This window comes from Gossypium hirsutum, chromosome A07 (genome assembly GCF_007990345.1).
Source record: "Gossypium hirsutum isolate 1008001.06 chromosome A07, Gossypium_hirsutum_v2.1, whole genome shotgun sequence".
NCBI classification, from domain to species: Eukaryota; Viridiplantae; Streptophyta; class Magnoliopsida; order Malvales; family Malvaceae; genus Gossypium; species Gossypium hirsutum.
In genome coordinates, this window is record NC_053430.1 from 12,872,885 (window position 1) to 12,892,906 (window position 20,022).

The following is a 20,022-nucleotide window of genomic DNA, read 5'->3' on the forward strand; positions in this document are numbered from 1 at the left end:
AATAACATGAGAAATATACGTAGGAATTTAGTATACAAAACTAACAATTAAATAAAATCATATACATACACGAAATAATGCGTATAAAAAACATAACCAACAATATAAGAATATGTACATGAAATGGTATAAGTATATATTATTAACATTAAAATACCTACGTAATATATAAAATATACGTAATATGTATTAGAGACGATCATAATAATATAATATATAATAAATTTCTTTTTTTATTTTTTATATTTTTATACTTTTATATGTATATATGCAGTAAAATGGATTTTATAGCGAAAATGAAATAATAATGGAGAAAGAAATAACCTTTAGTTTTTTTCTTAGCTTCCGATTCTTTGATTTTGGTATTCGATTGACTTGTATGCTTTGAACGTTGCTATTGAATTCAAACGATTAATGGACTGCTATTTTGATTCTGGACTTTTTGATGATATTTTTTGTTTTTTGATTTTTAAAACTGCCAACAAAAGAGAAAGAAAGGCCAGCCCCCCCTTTATTACATTCATTCTCTTTCGGCTTTATAGCCGATTTCATGTTACTTCCACTACTTTCTGCTTGTTTTGCTTTTGCTTTGCATGTTTCTCTGTTCCTTTCCTGTCTTCCTTTGTTTATTCGCAGGTGTGGAGGTGCAAGTGATGGGAGTGTCAGACAGTATGGGCAGTGCATGGTCTCGGGCAGAGGAGGAAGTGGTTTGGTAGCTCGCGTGGGGGCTGAGTGGGAGACTTGATCAGTGGCAGCTGCTGAGTCAGAGGCCAAGTGGGACTAGGGTTTCCCGATTCTGGTCTTGGGCTAGGGATTTGGTATTGGTTTGGGCTTGTTTAGGATGAGATGGGTATGGGTTTTGAGTAGGTTTAGTTATTGGGTTTTGGGGTGGGTTAGTTGGGTTTTGGGGTTTAATGGGTTAGTGATTTAATGGGGTTTGAAATTGGGTTGGCTGATGTATTAGTTAGGCTTAATGGGTATTGGGCTGTTTAGGTTAGGGTAGGTTAGTTGGGTTTTGGGGTGGCCCAAAATTGGCCTGTACAAACTCGTCACTTCAGGCACTTGAATTCTTTACAAAATTAGGAGATAAAACCTTGGCTCAACTAGAGGACAATACCGATTCGTTGAGAGGCCCGTCAGCTCTAGATAGATGACGCTACAAAGATTTCTTCAAAAAGAGTTGGCCTTTCTTCAACAAATTTAATCTCATTTTACCCTAAAACACGAGATCAACCAATAAGAACGTGATGTGTGACATGTTTTTATTGGATTTGTATACTTTATGAATAAATAAAACGAAATTAATAGTTTAGGTACTGCTTTTGATAAAAGAAAATTTAGGTATCCAAATGCAGAAAGCAATATATTTTGTGGGTCAATTTTGTAGTTAAGTTTTTTTTTGGTCAGACATGTTTTTCTGACTCTGAGAGGGACGTAAATGCAAAAAGAAAAAGTTAAGTACTGACTTGTCTTAACGACAAAAATTGACCAATGTATTATTTATTTTGTTTATTGCATCTTTCCTTTTTTAATGTTTTTCTCTATGTTAGATACTCTTGGATTTGTTTTTCTTTCTTTAAATTACAGTAGTAAATTAATTAAATGAATGTGGATATTTAACATATTTAAGATTCAAATATTGAAAATTTTATTATTTTTATGGGATCGATTCTTATTTTTAGAATGGTATATTCATTTTTTTTTATAAAAATCGGGAAATTAGTTTTACTAGTTTAATTTATTTGAATTTGATCTTTATATTTTATAAAAATTGAGAAGTTAGTCTCTTTACTTTATTTATTAGAAATTGATTCTCGTATTTTACAAGAACTAATATATTAGTCCAATTATTAGTAAACACAAACTTGAATTGTTGCTTTTTTTGTTGTTGCTATTTTATTACATATAAATGATTAATCTATTTATTTTTGTTAGTTCCTTACATATAAATCACTAAACTATCAATTTTTAGGTCAACAATTTAATAACGAGGAATAATATATAGTGTTATTGAAATGAAGTAAATTTTCTGTTGTTATAAACTACTATGATCAAATTTTGATAAATTAAAATATATAAATTAGATAGATGAAATTTATAATTAATTTCATTTCTTTTGGAAAAAAATGGGTATTCTTTTCTCTCTCTTTTTTAAGATAATAATCTAAAGCTTCAACATGGTTAAATATTCGATTATAAATTGATGGAATTAAGGGCCATGAAAGGTGGAGGTGAATATGGAAAATTAATTGTTTTGCTTATCAAAATAAATAAAAAAATTATAAATGTTTCAGCATAATTAGTGCGAATAAAAAATGAAAAAAAGGTGTAATGCAAGATTTATCCCCTAAACGTTTAATCTTTTGTCAAATTGGTTTTTATTTTTTTTAGCTAAATTTGAAAATTAACCTATCAAAAAAGGAGTCAAATAAATTTTTTAACAAAAATGGGAACTAAAACATTAAAATTTTTAATAATGTTGACATGGTAACCTACGTAACAGTCCATATATACTTCATGTTGACTTGACACTGTTTGCCTTTATATGTCACATTAACAAACAATTTAAAAAATTATAAAAATATTCAAAAATTTAAAATCAAATTATAAAATGCTTACAAATTAAAAAAAAATATGAAGTTTACGTGAATTGTCATAAGAGCTGCTATGTTTAAAAATTAAACGTCTTAGTCAATATTTTCGTTAAAGAAACAACAATTTAACTCTTTTTAAAATGTTGATAGTCAAATTTGACTCCTTTATAAAAGTTAGTGCTAAATTTAACTTAAAAAAAGAATAAGGACTTAATTGATAAAAAGATATAAATATTAAAAATTAAATTTATCTTTATAAAATTTAAAAAAAAAAAGTAGATGAAGGAGTTCCACAATTGATAGGAAAAGAAAAAAGACAACAATGAGTGTGAAATAGTTTGAGCAGAGGGGCTGAATGTAAGCTGTTTAATGGGACCCATGGGAGAAAATATAGAATTTATAAAGTCAATTTTATTTCACGTGTATATACGCGAAATTAATGTTAATTGAAAATATAAAATATAAATATATTTTAATTTTAATGTGATTTTAAAATTTAGAAGAGATGATACATTAAAATTGTAGTGGTTTTTCTAGATGATAATCAAACTGGTCAAGGCATAATCACATCAAAAAGTAGAATTGTAATATAAGGTCTTCCGATAAATATAACATTAAATTTAAGCATTTTAATTCTTTAATTGAATTAAGAAATTTAAATTTTGGCCAACTAAAAATTAAATAATTTAATTTAAGTATTTTTTAACATAATACTTTTACTTTTGGCTCCCAAAATTTTATAATTTTATTTCACCCATAAACAGAATTTTTGGCTTTGCTCTTGCTAAATCAAAAATTGAGTCAGACCGAACCCTTAAATGAGATACAAAGCTCTCTGCCTACAAGATTTAATTTTGAAATTTCGATTAAAGAATGATAAGTTCTTTACCAAACGGCTTAACAAGTGTTGGTAATTATAGATAAAGGCGGAGGTAGGCAAGGGCAATGACCTATTTTATTTTAATGAGTTAATTACTGTTTTAATCCTTATAATTTTTTTAATACAAAATTCAAACCATTTTTAATTTTATTTCAACCCTTAAAGGAACTGATTTTGACTTCACCCGTGTTTGAAACTTAAATCATTCAAAATTTCGGTCAAATATATAAAATAAAAATGAATATAATAAAAATGATTAAATATATTAAAATTAATAATATTTAAATTTATCATAATGCAATTCCATTGATTCTCTCAAATACAAAAATGGTAGTTATCGGTAGCTAAAGAAAATTTACAATTTATTTTTTTTACCTTTTTAATGTGAAATTTCTAACTATCTTCTTTAATTAAAAATAAAGTGTGCCTTTATTACAGTAATTATATATTGCCAAACATGTGTTTTTTTTTTAAAAATTAAGAGAATTAGAATATGCTTTTGGTTGATGATTTTGAACATTTGGTATTAATAAATTAAAAGGATAATATTGTTATTGACTTTGGATAATAAAATAAAATTGTTGGATGTTAACAAAAAGGACATTAGATTTTGATGTTATTAAGAGTGTTACTTGTTAGAGGTACCTCCCTATATTTTCTTTAACTTTATATTTTAAAAAAAATAAAAATCATATTATTTATTTTTTTATTGATTATATTTGCTATTTTTGACACAATAATTATAATTACTCATAGCCCCTCTTCAACCTATAAATAGGAGGATAATGCGACTTTAGTGCCTCGAATCTACGTCCTACTACATTGACAATAATATTCATAACAATCAAATTAAAACTCAATTGACCGTATTATTTTAATTTTTAAATTATTTGAGTACTGTACTTTATATTCAATCAATACGAAAATAAATATAGTAATTTCAGTTTGATAATTGTTTCAAGGTTTGTTTCGATGTAATTCATGTGGTTCAAAACATAATCGTAAGAATTGAATTTAAAAGGTGGATATCAACTTTCAAATTACAATTGTAATAATTTTGTAAGATTTTGTTTTGTTATTTTTCTAACATGCCATCTTGTTTTCCGACCTCACTTATTTTTAGGGTCAGTTTAGTATTGTTTTATAGAAATACTTTTGGGCTAAAATGAACTTTTCAGTAAAAGCTAAAATTTTTTACTTCTACTTTTGATAGAAAAGTGCTTTTGCAAAATATTTTTTTTATCCCAAAAGCATTTTTGGAAAACTCAAAAACATTTTGTTTAGCAATACTTTTATCTCAAGAATGCTTTTTGCCTCAAAAGTGTTTCTGAGAAGCAATGTTAAATTGACTCTTAAAAGGTATCGATGGATTTGTCTCCTCTTTGCTTTTTTCCAACCTATTTTCTTGTAATAGCTTGAGTTTTATCAATCAATCAAATCCAATCTCATGTCGGTCAACTCCTTTTTGAGGGTCATCATTGCCCTTGGAGAGTACCGACTGTAAGGGCGTTCAAATTGTCAGTTCAATTAATATTTGAACCAAATTGCTATTAATCGAATTACCCAAAATATGAAAATCTTTAACCGTTAATCAAAATAAAGTTTTTTTTTCAAATGGACTAACCGAACCGAAATATTTCGGTTAATTCGATTGGTTAATCGAATTAATCGAAATTTATATGTTTTTAACATTTGGTTAAACTTAGTATAAAACATATAAAAAATACATTGCTAATGTTCGTTTTCTTTTATTTAATAGTTCAAAAAATTTTAAATGGAGGTAAAACAACAAATAAGACATTAGAAACATTACATAAGTCTTTAAAGTTAACAAACTAAACACTACACAAGTTTTGAAAACAACAAATATTTCGATTAATTGGTTAATTCAGTTAATTACCTAGTTCGAACCGAATTAACCAATAATTGGAATTCCAAAAAATCATTAATCAATCTCCGACCGAACTAAATTCGACCACTGGCCAATTAATCGAATTAGATCGATTCGATTCATTAATTCAAATTTAAGCGAACTATGAACACCTTTAACGACGGACTTTGTCTCTATCCCGTTTGCCTTTTTAGTTTTTTCGGCATATCTTCCCTTGGAACAACTTGGACTTTTCTAAACATTCTCTGAAAATACTAAAAGAACCTTCTTCCAATTTCCAACCGTCCATCATCCAAATGTCATGAGTCTTTAGCCAAACGCTCCTATCTTTCTGAGGAGTTTGATCGTTTGGATCTTCGGTACGAGGTTCCAAACAATAGAGAAGGGCAAAAAGCCCTGAGTTTTTGAAAGTATTTGGGCGATTAGTTGTATGGCTATTGAAAAACCACTTGATCACGTTCCTGATGCTGAACTCCGACAATTTTTTTCAGCATGAACACAAGCTGTTGGAATAATAACATTTGGTCCATGGGTTGGGCAGCGCTTTGGTTCCATGTGCTGGTAACTCATGGCTTTATCGCTCAAGTTTAGATCTGTTCATGGGCCGGGTCGAGTTTAGGTCGGGTCTTGACAAATTTTTAGACCTATTCAATAGGCTTAAGTTTAACTTGTCTTAAAAAATGAGCCTAAAATTTTACCCAAACTTGGCTTGGATAAAATGCTAAAGTAAAGGCCCGATCCGCCTATATTAAAATTTTTATATTATATATTTATATATATTTTTAAAAATAAAATATACCAAAAACACTAAAAACATTAAAATAAATGTTTCCCAACAAACTGAAAATAAATTAAAAAATCTTTGTAGCTAAATAACACTAATATATGTGTAACTTAACAAGCAAATGTCTCTAAAATAGTAGCAAAATAAACAATAAAATAAGAGTTATATAATCTTCAAACAATAACAACAAAATAGTAACAATATAATAGTGAAATAGTAGAAAAGCAATGAGAAAACAACAAGAAAACAATAGATTTTTTCTTTTTACAAATTTGGGCTGGGCTCGGCGTTAAAAAGCCTTACCCGAGGTTCGACCCGTTTTCTAAACAGACTTTGTTTTTTTCTAAACCCTTTTTTGGGCCTACATTTTTGCTCAAATTAAGCTTAAACCATGAATAGGTCTACTTAAGTTGTTTAATTCTATTTTATAGTTGTTCAAACTCATATTTGTTATTATATTATATTTTTACTTGTAATTTTTACTTGTTATTGTATCATCTTAGAGAACATATATTCGAATATGCTTAATTGTAACATCATTCACTTAATGATCAATATGTTACATAGTTAATTTAAGAATTGTATAAAAAATTAAATGGTTAAAAAATGGGTTAAAGTATCTAGGAAGTCCTTGCATTATAGAGGCTTTATCAAATTAGTCATTCTATTATTAAATAGATCAATTTAGTCCTTATACTATTAAAAGGAATCAAATAAGTTCAAATTGTAACATAATTAACATTTCCTGTATAGAAAATGCCTTGAAAATGATTCTTTTTTCAATTAATGTTCAATTTCAAACAAAAGATTTTATTTACAAAACCGTAAAAATTTTAAATATATCAACTCTCCTAAACTGTTAGCTCTATTCCAATTTGACATTATTTAATTCTTTTTTTTATAGAACATGAACTAAATTGACCCATTTAATAATAGTAAACCCATTTAAAAATTGTCACCTTGTTGCTTATTATTATTATGTTTTATTTGTATTTTATTTCTAATTTCCTGATCTGTATTAACCAAATGTAGGCCTTGGACTTGGGCTTAACTGGATTTGGTACTAGATTTGATTGTTTTTGTTATCTAATTTTTATAAATATTTGGTAGCCATTTCAATATTTCTCCATAAGCATATTTATATAAATTAAATTATTATATTTAATTATAAGCAGCATAAATATATACTTTTTTCTCATTTTATTTATTTATTTTTTCGAATTTCCCAATATTTTTTGTGCAATAAAAATTAAAAAAATCAATTTAAAAAGGTGACAATACCGTTTTTGTTTTGTCCTTAATTTAATCATATTTCATTTTCTGTCCGAAGTTTTACAGCTGCAATCCAATAGACATGAGTGGAACATCACTTCAATTAAAATTTTAAATATTTCATATGTAAGTCTTAACCGCAAGTTTCATCCTTTTATTTTATGAAAATTGTTTAATTTGTAGGATTTCAATCTTCATACTTTAAGAAAATTGAGAAATTAATCCAGTTATTGGTAAACACATGCATTTATTGGTTTAAATCAATTAATTTGACTTATATCAATTTTATTTTGGATAGTTTTTTCAATTATGGGTTCAGTTTTATTGGTTATTTCAATTGATCATCAGCTTTTGATTTTTTAAAAAAAAAAACAGACTAATTTTAATGATTTAAATTCAAGCCCAAGAACTAAACTAAAAACAACCCAATTAAGCCGATTAACCGACCAAACCTAGAGTTGATTTGGTTACGTTTGTTTTTAAGCTTTAATTCAATTGGAACCAACCGATAAAACCAAATGCTCTCCCCTCACTTAAACTATAGATTTTTGCTAATTTGGTTGCATATAAATTGACGAGCAATTGATTTTTACTAATTTTGTGCATATAAGTTGCTAAACTGCTGATTTCCCAGATAAACGATTTAATGACACTATTTAACAATGTTACTTAATTGATTTAACTTCTTAATTATAACACGGTACCAGTATCATATTCTAATAAATTAAAATAAAAAGGATTAAAAATTTAATTTTTAAAAAATAGATAGATGAAATTCATAATTAAACCAAACCCTAAAGACCCGATCAATTGTATTTGAAAATTTTGAGGTCGTCTTCCATCCTATTGTCTCGTCGTACGAGATGGAAATTAAGTCCAAGTCTTTGGACTTTAGCCAAACTGAGCCACTAGTGGCCATGTGCCAGCTAGAAAGGGTTAATTCGACTAGATGTCCTCAAAACAATAATTGATAGGTTAAATTGGTTTTTGAACTTCAAAACTTCTTAATTGAATCCTTAAGGTACTAGTGTCATATCGATTTGATCCTTTTGTAAGTATAACCATTAGGTTAAATGTTAAATGTTAGCTCAAATTTAACTTAGAGTATATTTAAAATATGATGATCAAATTATAAATATGTGTGTAGCTACCATATGGACAGTTTGGACATAACATGTTAAGAAAAAATAAATAATCTTGTTAAAACCCATTGACACTATTTTCTTTAATAAGTCAAATTCAAATTGTCTATATAATACACATATACACATATTATACTCCACGTTAGATTCGAACTGCAATTGATGCCTAAATTGATGGGTAGATTGATGAAAGGACATTTGATTGATACAATATTGATATTTGATTATTTAATTAGAATATTTTAAAATTTAGGGACCTAATTAAAATTTAAAGAAAGTTTGAAAATGTTTGAAGCAATTAACCTTAAAATGAAGGCAAAAACAAAGTGCTAGTAAACAATGTGGTTCTCTTACAGACAAGTATTAGGTCTTCGAAAGAATCGGGTTCAAACCTTAGAGAAAACATTATTAAGAGGAGTAAACATGAACCTCAAAATGATTAGTCTTCATGGACTTTAGCACTAACATAGAAGAAACCTTGGTTCCCCACCACAATTCTCTTTAGAAAGCTTAAATCACGAATTGGCACTTAAATTATATATTTTCCACTTTAATATTTTTTTGGTTTTATTATAGTACATAATCTATCAATTTTATTTATTTTATCCAAAAATTACCGACATTCGATATGAAAGTGCTACGTGTTACTATTTTTTTTTTAAATTTTTGAGTAAATTCATACGGAAATGATAATTCAAAAAACTCATGAAAAAAAACAAAAACAGGGTTTTAATGTACACTATCACGTCCATAAGTATTATTATTGTTATTATTTATTGTTGAGATTTTTAGAACCTTACAAGTTACTCATCAATTATTGGGATTGTGAAAGGACCGAAATAAAAAAAAAATTGGTCCCTAAGCTTAGCTTTCGAGGAAAGAAATTAAAATTTATTCTCATCTTTTTGTATGTTGCTCTTTTAATGCTTTACTGTGGTCCATATTGTAGATTATTACATCCATATATTTTCATATACTAATCTTTGTTAAATCGAAGGGTTTTTTAAATAAAATTTCGAATTTATATATGATTACAATAGTGCTAAGAATGTTTACTTCTAATTTAAAAGTTTTGACCCGAATTATAAATTTAATTATTATTTTTCTTTTTTATTAAAAACTAATAATAGAAATATTAATCAATATGTTGTCATTCTAACAAATTAGAATTTAAAATTTTCATTTCATATTTATATGTATTGTGGATATATGTTCTTTATTTAAATTAGCCTATAAGTAATAGCAACTTATAAAATATAAATTAAATCAACATTGTTAGAGCTCTGTGACCTAAACAGATCCTCATTAAGTATAAAACTAGACTGGGGTTGCGACCGACGATGTGGAGGTGGTACAGACCATGCCACACAAGTAGAATTCGTATAGAACTACACTTCCCTATTTGACATTTATTAGAATAGGATTTTTCAACCTTTAAATAGATGTAGTCGAAACTCCCTTTATATCGTTCGGTTTTCAACATTAGAAAATTTCTCTTATTCTGCCCATAGTTCTTTTCTCGAAAGGGTTTTCATGTAAAATTTGTGTGTTTTATTTTTTTTCTTATTGTTTTTCGATTGTTCTATTGTCATTATCGATGTCTATTATAATAAACATAGCCAATTTAGAACACAACAATCAAATTACATAAACTCATTTAAAATTATTTTCACATATGAAGCTGAAAAAAGTGTTATTATCATAATAAATAAATAATAAATAATATATTATAATTTAAATTAATTTTTAATATTAAATAAATTAATTAAAAAGTTAAAAGTTCGGCGTAAATAAAGGAATAATGTAAGTAAAAACTAAAAGAAAAGCAGTGAAAGGGTATGGAAAAAACAAGAAAAATGTGGTAAAAGTGAATTACATCGCATTTTACTCACTCTACTAAAAAAAATAAGTAAATTAGTCCCTGTATGTTAGATAAAAAACAAATTAGTCACTCTCTTAAAAATTTCATCTATTACTACTATTAAAAATTGGTCTATATACATTAGTATGAGATATACATGGCACACCATGTATAACTATTTGGTTATTCCATAAAACACACACAAGTTTTTAACAATAGAGATGAATGAACTTTTAATTAAAAACGATTAATTTATTATTTGATCTAATGTATAAGGAATAATTTGACATTTGTTAAGTAAAAAAAATAAAATACAATTTAACTTTAAACATCTCTTTCATATCTTTACTCAAAAAAGACAGACAATTTTTGTTTGTAATAATTAAATTTAAAATTTACATATAATTGTATTGTAATTTTAACTTCCGAATAAAACATAATTGAAAAACTTTTTGAAAAGTCAGAAGATGCTATATAGGACCAAGTTGAAGTGTTGATGTCTTAGCAATGCTAAATCGTCAGTGATGAGTAATATGATTGATTATTATTAGTGAAAGATAATCATTCGTTTTAGTGGATATTTTTAACAATCAAAAATAAAATAATTTTTTTAAACCTCTCAATTTAAAATCGAAAATTTAAAATTTAATATAACTTTTAAATTTTAAATCCTAAATTAAAACTTTGAAATCCAAGAAAACAATACTGTAATTATAATTAATATTTATTTATATGTCTTTATTATGTTTTTATCCAATAATAATATATCGTGTTATATTATTTGTTAATGGTGTATGAAATACTATTTTAAATTAAATTTTATTGAGGGGCAGTCAACTCCTTTTATTAGTACGTATTTTCAAAATGTCATACCTCTCAACAAGTTGGCGTTATTCCTATAAAAGTTTTGTCTCCTACCTTTTTTCAAAACTTGAGTTCCTAATGGTGCGGAGTTCAACAAACTAGAGCATAAGCATCTTGGTAGGGTTTTGAACTGATGCACCACGCATCGGCGAATTCAATAATTCCCCCAAGACACTCGAAATTTCGTAAAGTTGGAAAACTAAAATCTTGTGCTATTGAGAGATCCATCGTTCCCGATCAACAAACACTTCAATATCAGAAGGGAATCCATCACTTTTTTTAATAAACTTAAATTATCTCTAAAAATTACAAATGGGCAAGCTTGTCATTCCATTTCAAACTTGTGAATTCTCCGAGGAAAAATCACTTCAATTACTACAAATAATCCGCAAATACAGTCCCCATACGGTGTCTAATCTTCACAGTCACTTGTCTAAATCACCCTCTACATGGTTCATTTTTTCCACGACACTGATCAGTTTTGCCTGCTTCCGGTTTGGCTACCCAGAATTTTCCCCAACAAGAAAAACACCACAGAAAATAATTACCATATAAACCCAAACCTTTCTCATTTCAGTTTCTCACCAAATCTTTTTCCTTCAAAAAATCTGGGTTTCCAATTTTAAAATTCATGGCAGCCATTATCATCTTCAAACAAGCTCAGTTCTTACAGTTCCTTTGCTTCTTTCTCATCCTATTTCCTTCTTTAGTACAAGGAGATAGCAACTGTACGTGCGAACCTGAAACTAATGATTCAAATAAAAACTCTTTAGCGACGAGATACAAAATCGTCGCTATATTTTCGATTCTCATCGCCGGAGCCATCGGCGTTTGCGTTCCCCTTTTGGGGAAAACCATCGATGCTTTACGTCCCGAAAAAGACATTTTCTTCGCAATCAAAGCGTTCGCCGCCGGTGTGATATTGGCTACCGGATTCATCCATGTTCTTCCCGACGCTACCGACAAATTGACGTGTCATTGCCTCGACGAACATCCTTGGGGAAAGTTCCCGTTCGCCGGATTAGTGGCGATGGCGTCGGCGATTGCTACATTGGTTGTTGATGTTTACGCTACTTCTCACTACACTAAATCTCACTTTAAGAACCAACCACGGCAGGTTGACGCCGGCAGCGGCGACGATGAAAAGAAAACCGAGGAACGTGATTATGATCAAAGTTATGTACATGTTCATAATCATGGAACGAGTCATGGTTCGGTCTCTATGGTCGAGCCATCGGCTTCGCCTGAGCTTGTTCGACGTCGAGTTATATCTCAGGTACAAAAAATATGGTTAATTTCATCATATGTGCTCAAATTATTCTCTAGATTTTAAATTAGTCCTGGACTTCAAAGCCTTTCGTCAACTATTGATTGTTAATTTTGGTGTTAAATGCTAGTTTGGATATGATGGTGTATTACATTGGACCAAATTAAAAACATATGTATCTATTGGATGAACAACATGTTCTGATATGTTAAAAAAGAATAATACTCCTAAATTTTGTTGGCGCTATTTGTTTCTTTTTTTGGTACAATTATAAACCGAAAGATGAAATGAGTTTATAAACACAAAGATCAAACCATAAAATGATCAATTAAATTGAAATTCACAGAAGTTTTGCCACTGAGCCATTGATTTGATTGTCCCTATTTGTTTTTTTAACATGTCGGATCCAAGTTGTTTATGTGATATGTATACACATATTTGCAATTTGATTCATGTGTTTTAAATATACTCCACGTCATATTTAAATCAATATTTAATGCTTAAATTGTTGGTTGGACTAATTGATATAATATTTATACTTTAAGGACTTGATTAGAACGCTTAAGTTTAGAGATCAATTTAAAATCTAGGTGATAATGTTATAGTTTGAGGTCTTTGGGTGTAAGTAAATCAAATCTTATATATATATTACACTTGCAGTCATAATAAACACGAGCCAACTGAAAATACGTTGATAATGATAAATTTAATTCACTTGTCTTAAATATACTTTGTATCGTGTCTGAACAAGTATTTAATATCTAAATTGACAGCTAGGCTGACTAATTGATAAGATATTGATATTTTGACAATTCGATCATAAAACTTGGTTGTTTAGGGATTAATTTAGAATTTAGGTGATGGTTTGAGGACTTTGAGAGCAATTAACTCATTATATTTATGTTTTTGAAGGTTTTGGAGTTAGGGATAGTGGTGCATTCCGTGATAATAGGGATATCATTGGGAGCTTCTAAAAGTCCAAAGACGATAAAGTCATTGGTGACTGCATTTAGCTTTCATCAGTTCTTTGAAGGCATGGGACTTGGTGGATGCATTTCTCAGGTAATTATAGCATGCATCTTTAATGTCTCTTCCATGGTATAAAATTAATTGATTGTGTGTTTTAATCGAGAGGAAATTTAGTAGTTTTTTAGAGTTAAATATTTTATTGAGATTTAATATATTGGGATATGAACTTGACAATTATTTTTACATTGAGGTCTGAACTTATTTGTGATCCAAGTTAATCCTTAAACTTGATAATTATTTTTATATTGGGGTTTAAACTTTTTTTGTCCAAGTTAACCTCTAAACTTGGTAATTATTACCATATTTAGGGCTTGAACTTTTTTTTGTCTAAGTTAGTCCCTGATATTTTCTTAAAATCCTAATGTTCAAACATCGATGTGAAAACAATTGTCAAGTTCAGGTTTCAATATGGAAATAATTATCAAGTTCAAAGATTAACTTAGACAACAAAAATTTCAAGCCCCAATAAGGGAACAATTGCTTAGTTCAAGCTCTAATATGAGAACAATTGCCAAGTTCAATGATTAACTTAGACCAAACAAAAAGTTCAATTCCAAATGTGGGAGTTGTTGCCAAGTTTAGGTTCCAAATAGTGATCTACCCCTAGTTTTTATATTATATGTAAGTTGTAGATTTGAAATTTTAATCAAATGCCATGTCAGTTTACTATTTTTCACATAATACTTAAAGAAAAATCACGCTATTTTAATTAATAAATTTAACAGTTATTATTAGAGTCAAAATTGAAATTCCAAAAATCAAAATGCATAGGGACTAAAAATGATTTTTTTTAAACAAACTAAAAATGATCAAATTGACTAAATCCACAAGTTATGAGACCAATAGCAGAATTTGATCAGTTAAGTATTAAAACTTCAAAACTCGAACAAGACTTAAAAAGGACTAGATCACAACTTACAAATAATACATAGACTAATAACAGAGTTTAACCTTTAATCAATGATTTCTAATTTTCTACGTTGTTGTTTTATTAGGCACAATTCAAGCTCGGTAGTGTTGCAATAATGGCACTCTTTTTCTCCCTCACAACCCCATTTGGAATCGGCATTGGAATCATCATATCGAAAGGGTACGACGATAGCAACCCGAAAGCTCTCATTGTCGAAGGAGTTTTCAACGCGGCGTCGGCCGGGATTTTAATATACACGGCGCTCGTTAATATGCTCGCTGCTGATTTTATGAGCCCGAAGTTACAAAGCAACTCCAAACTTCAAGCAGGAGCCATTGTTTCTCTTCTACTTGGGGCTGCTTTCATGTCTGTCATGGCTTATTGGGCTTAAAAGCTTGAGGGATCATGAGCCAAATTTACCCATCAATTTCCAAAAAAAATATAGCCCTATTTTGAAAATAGCAAATACCATGTAGTTATATTGCACTATTATATTTTATTATATTATAATAATGTTTAAACATTTTATATTTAAATATAAATTTGAGATATCAATAATACATATTACAAAATTTTATATATTTATATATTTTTGTTGTATTTTCTTTAAATAAATTTATTCAATTTATTCAAAAAGAAGAAATTTTAATTATCAGTCAAATTTCACCATCAATCCTGCATCAATTTTTGTTAGGTTAAAATAGGCTTTTAAGTCCCTATACTTTAACTATATATGAAATTTAGTTCCTTTACTTTTATTTCAATAAATTTAATCCCTCAACTTTTCAAATTTAAAAAATACAAATTCAATTGTTAACACGATTAAAATTATTTTTTAATTGCATAGTTAGAAAGTGAGGAAACTTTTTTATTTCAAAATATCACCATCAAGTTTAACAAAAAATAAATAAATAACGGTATTAACTTTTAGACTCAAATTTTGAAATTTGAAAAGAAAAATTATTAAATTCATGAAAATAAAAATAAAATGACTAAATTTAAAGTTTATGATGAGTATACAGACTTACAACATATTCTATTTTTATTAAAAAATAAAAAAACACTAATATCCATCGCATTAATTTTATTTCATTTTTTTTTCTTTCACATGATGTGATAAAAAAAAACAGATTCATTTAACTTAAATAGTTTATTACATTAATGAAATGAATTAATGTTAAATTTTGGGAGATTATAATTTTAATAAATGTTTCTAACTATTGTAAGATTGTAACCATTGATCTGCATCAATAAACGACGTCGTAAGAAAGAGAGAAGCCTGCGTATCATTTAGCTTTTGAACATACGGTGCCCTTCCACTCATATTTGCTCCTGCACCCGTACAATTGTATTCTCCATAGAATATGGTCCTGTATCATTAAGTTAATTACCAATTTTATCCCAACCTGAAAATTCGATTCAATTAATTAAAATTTAAATTCAACTTCAACTTAACTCGATTTGAGCACAAAGATGTCGATTAAATAAATTTACTTAACCTAAACTTAAAATGATCTGAGTTCGAAATAACTTAAATAACCTAAATGAATAAGTTGAAATAATATGGATTTAAGTGTCAAACCTAATTAACCAAACTCAAAACAATCTGAAATTTGGGGCGGAACATAAAAAGAGCTAGAGGGGGACTTGGCATCCTAAAAAAATTGGAAATTTATAATTAAGTCCTTAAATTTTTGAAAATTCTAATTAAACCCTACAAAAGTTATGACGATTTTGATTAAACCCTTTAAAATTCTCATTACTTTTCTCAAAAAAAAAAATTAGATTTCCTATATTTTTTGAAAATTTTAATGAACTCCAAAACTTAGTGGAATTTTCCGTCACTGTCTGAAATCGAAGCCAATGACTTTGTGTTGGGGGACCAAGATGAAATTTCAAAAAGAGAAGGGAAGCAAAGCTAGTAAATTTTGTGTTGGATGGTTTAAATTAATTAAATAAATAATTTTTGAAAGGGCCAAAAATACAACTTTTTTCATTTGACCAAAACTGAAAAGGATTGACTTGAATTATAAATTTTAAAGAATGATTAAAAGTATAATTATACCAAATTCGAAAATTTATCCGAAAGTTTTTAAAATCTAAAATATTAATTTTTTTGAATTTATTAATTATTTGATTTTCGTATACGTACTGGTCTCGTGAAGGGTCATTGAAATCATTCCAACCCTCGGGTGCAATAATATCCGTCATTGACGTCAAAGCGAAAACCACACGAGAATATGGCCGCCATGCACGGCCGAGCCATATTCTTCCTGTACCACCAATACTACAGTTCACGAACGCAAACCCACTGTCTTCATCCGCCGATGCTCTTCCGTGTGCCGTCACTGCTCCATTTATGGATTTCGATCCCGGTGCCACCTGGTTCGCCATGGATATTAACTGGCAATCCTATTGAAGATTATTGAATCTTAAATTAGTCAGCATATCGACGGTGTTTCTAACTGTTCGCTCAGTAAAATGTTGTAATTACCTCGTAAAGGGACTTTCCGTTCCCGAAAATGAAGTCGATTGAACCTTGTATATAGCAATCCTTGAAGTAATGGCGGCCACGGTCATCGTGGAGGGTGTCTTGAGCTCCGTAGAAACCACAACCCCAGAAAGCTGCTTGGTCGCCGGCGATTCTAATGGCCACTGCTTGTGCTCCGACATCACCTGGACGAGGTAGAGGAGCTACATTCTACCATACATGCATAGGGAAAATTGAATACATCAGAGAAAGCGTAAATGAAGGTAAAAATACCATGAGGACATTTCTACTCAATTATATTTCACCATTTCTATTAAAAAATCGAATAAATTAATTTTTACACATTAAATAAAAAAAATGTAAAAATTTAATTCAATTATATTATTAAAAACGGATATAAATGACAAAATAATTAGACAATAATACATGATGTATAAGGACAAATTTTTAACCATAAAAATTATCAAATTTTTAACAGGACCAAATATTATACTACTTTTAATTTCAAAATTATGTCATTGTACTTTACAAAACTCGGAAATTAATCCATTAGTTGGTAAACAGATGAATTTGAATAGTTTAATAGTTTACTTTTGCTAAATCATTGCACTAGAATGCTGATTTCTAGGTTAACAAGTAAATCACAATGTTCAACAATATTACTTAATTAAATTAACTTTTCAATTTTTGTAAAGTATGAGTATCTAATTCTTTCATATTAAAGTAAAGGGAGTAACTTATTAATTTTAATAAAGTAGAGGGATGCATTTCATACTTAGACTAATCTTAATTTGTTATATATTATGTGATTATAAGGGTGTACATTTTTCAATTTTAAATTAATTAACCAATTGAATTGAATTAGTTCAGTTAATCGGTCAGTTATCAAATCTAATTTAGTCAAAGATAATTGGTTAAATTTTTTTTGAAAATTTCTATTACTGATTAATTTCATTCGAAACAAAATAATTCTCTGAATTAATCAATTAGCTAAAATTAATAATATATTATAAGTTATATGTAGGCTCAATATAGGTCCAATACATTATATAAGCCTAATATATAAAAATTAATAGATTTATAAATATTGCTTTAAAAAATATTATGAAAATTTAAAATATTTGAAAAAACTAAAATATAATTTTAAAAAAGCAACAAAAAGTTATAAAAAAAAAACCAATAACAAAGAAAAGTAATATTTTTAACTTAATGTTTGTTATTATGTTTTTAATTTAGTGTCGTTATTATATTATTTGTTGTTTTTTCTTTTAAATTTCTTTTAATTAAAAATAAAGGAAAAATTTTTATGATTTTTTTAATGATTTAAATTTGTTTGAATAAAAAAATTTATACAAATTTCGGTTAATTTAATTAATCACCTGAATTAACCAAAATTAATTCAGTCGGTTAATATGTTTAAAAGAAAAAAAATATGAATTAATTAATAATTATTTGATTCGGATAATAATGGAACTGACTATTTTAACATATTGAATTGTGTATATCTCACCATGAAGCTTATGTTCTTGGCAATAAAATTGGTGGAGAAAACTTGAACTGAGCCACTATAAAAGGTTCCATTTGCAGAATTTGCAGTATCATTCCAAGCTATTGCTGTTGATGTATATCCTTGTCCTTGAAATGTAATATTTGGTTTTGTTTTTGGAATAATCACTTTCTCACTGAAAAAAAACAATAAAATGTATTTATATTTCCCGTTATATAGTAAAAAAATTTCGATCCATCACTCTAAATTCTTATATTTTTAAAATTTGAAATTTCAGTTTTTATGAAAATTACAGTTGTTAATTCAATAACCGAGTTTTTAGTAAGTAATATGTAAAAATAACAAGCTTACATGATATTATATGTATGATAATATATTTGCCGCATCAAATTTTGAAAATAACATCATTTAATTTAATAAATTTAACACTTATCATTTGGTGATAACTTGAAATTTTAAAATTTAAAAAGTACGTACGAGACTAAAAATGATTAATTTAAAACATAGAGATTAAATCTACAAATTTCATGGGAAAGGATTGTATGAAACAGTGATGCCACGTCATCTGTATCCCTTTCCAATAGTTTTATGCCACATCAGTATTCTTATCCTGAATTTCAGGATTTTATCTTGAAAAAATCAAATACAAATTAAAATACTGAAATTCAGGATAAGAATACTGATGTGGCATAAAACTATTGGAAAGGGATCCAGATAACGTGGCGTCACTGTTTCATACAATCCTTTCTCAAATTTCACAAAGTAACGTCACGTAAAGATACAGAACTCACTAGTAAATCCCAGTATTGATCCATATTACACTTCTTTTCATGCTTAGGTTCGGAACAGCATCGACGGCAGTTTGCACGGTCGTGAAATTACAACACCCGTTCCGATCAACGCAAAGCGTCAAAGTCGTGTTGGTTTCGGGAGGTGGAAAATTTGGAGGAAAGTCGTCACAAACGGATACCGGTTTACCCTTATCAGGGTGTTTACGGTGTCGACAAAAGTCACTAAAGTCAAACGGGATGAACTTCATGATGATACATGACGACGACGAAAGGGTTAGGCTAAAATCAAGTATATTTTTGTGGAAATAAGGGCTTGGATCGATGATAAACCGGGATATGAAAACAGCTAAAATAGCAATAAGAATAGTAAAACAAAGGCTTTTTAGGTTCATTGTATTTTTTTTATGAAATATGGAGGGGGGCATATGAGGTGTTTATATATAAATGAAATAATATACCGTAAACATGGACTTGAAGTTTAAGGGTTGATGACATGCCTTGCAAATCACCCTGGTTGGCTTTTGGTAATTTTCTTGGAAGATTTTCTCACCTAACAAACATGAAATGGAAAAAGTTTAGACTTCACTTTTTATCATCCTTTTTTGTTAGGGGTCCACTATTGGGTTCATTTCTTAGACTGGGTTACGTTTTTTAAGGTTTTCAAAGGTGAAATTTTGTTTTTAGTCCTTGTATTATGTTTAGGTTGTAGACTTAATCTTTTGTACTCTAATTTAGTCGA

The 20,022-nt window shown here is 28.3% G+C and overlaps 2 protein-coding genes across 3 annotated transcripts; one reads left to right on the forward strand and one right to left on the reverse strand.

Moving 5' to 3' along the window:
• Nucleotides 1-11,362: 11,362 nt before the first annotated feature.
• LOC107937297 (zinc transporter 5) lies at nt 11,363-15,079 on the forward strand. Its single transcript, XM_016870161.2, has 3 exons — nt 11,363-12,564; nt 13,468-13,617; nt 14,580-15,079. The coding sequence occupies exons 1-3, from the start codon at nt 11,920-11,922 to the stop codon at nt 14,883-14,885; spliced, it is 1,101 nt and encodes a 366-aa protein (XP_016725650.2). The 5' UTR covers nt 11,363-11,919; the 3' UTR covers nt 14,886-15,079.
• A 358-nt stretch (nt 15,080-15,437) lies between these two features.
• Nucleotides 15,438-19,690, reverse strand: LOC121232130 (probable pectinesterase 8). 2 transcript variants are annotated; one of them, XM_041117597.1, is made up of 5 exons: nt 19,284-19,690; nt 18,496-18,667; nt 16,989-17,195; nt 16,647-16,906; nt 15,438-15,864 (listed from the first exon to the last, which is right to left on the reverse strand). In XM_041117597.1, exons 1-5 carry the CDS (start codon nt 19,673-19,675, stop codon nt 15,708-15,710), a joined length of 1,188 nt encoding a protein of 395 aa, XP_040973531.1. In that variant the 5' UTR covers nt 19,676-19,690; the 3' UTR covers nt 15,438-15,707. The 2 variants fall into 2 exon arrangements, with proteins under 2 accessions (XP_040973531.1, XP_040973532.1); XM_041117598.1 differs by having other exon boundaries at nt 15,785-15,900.
• Between the last annotated feature and the right edge of the window lie 332 nt (nt 19,691-20,022).

Coding starts and splice junctions, on each gene's coding strand:
- LOC121232130 (XM_041117597.1), bottom strand. CDS start 19,675: ATGAACCTAAAAAGCCTTTGTTTTACTATTCTTATTGCTATTTTAGCT. Junction 18,668..19,283: donor ATCAATACTGGGATTTACTA/GTGAGTTCTGTA, acceptor GTTTTTTTTCAG/TGAGAAAGTGATTATTCCAA. Junction 16,907..16,988: donor ACGGAAAGTCCCTTTACGAG/GTAATTACAACA, acceptor AATCTTCAATAG/GATTGCCAGTTAATATCCAT.
- LOC107937297 (XM_016870161.2), top strand. CDS start 11,920: ATGGCAGCCATTATCATCTTCAAACAAGCTCAGTTCTTACAGTTCCTT. Junction 12,565..13,467: donor GACGTCGAGTTATATCTCAG/GTACAAAAAATA, acceptor ATGTTTTTGAAG/GTTTTGGAGTTAGGGATAGT. Junction 13,618..14,579: donor TTGGTGGATGCATTTCTCAG/GTAATTATAGCA, acceptor TTGTTTTATTAG/GCACAATTCAAGCTCGGTAG.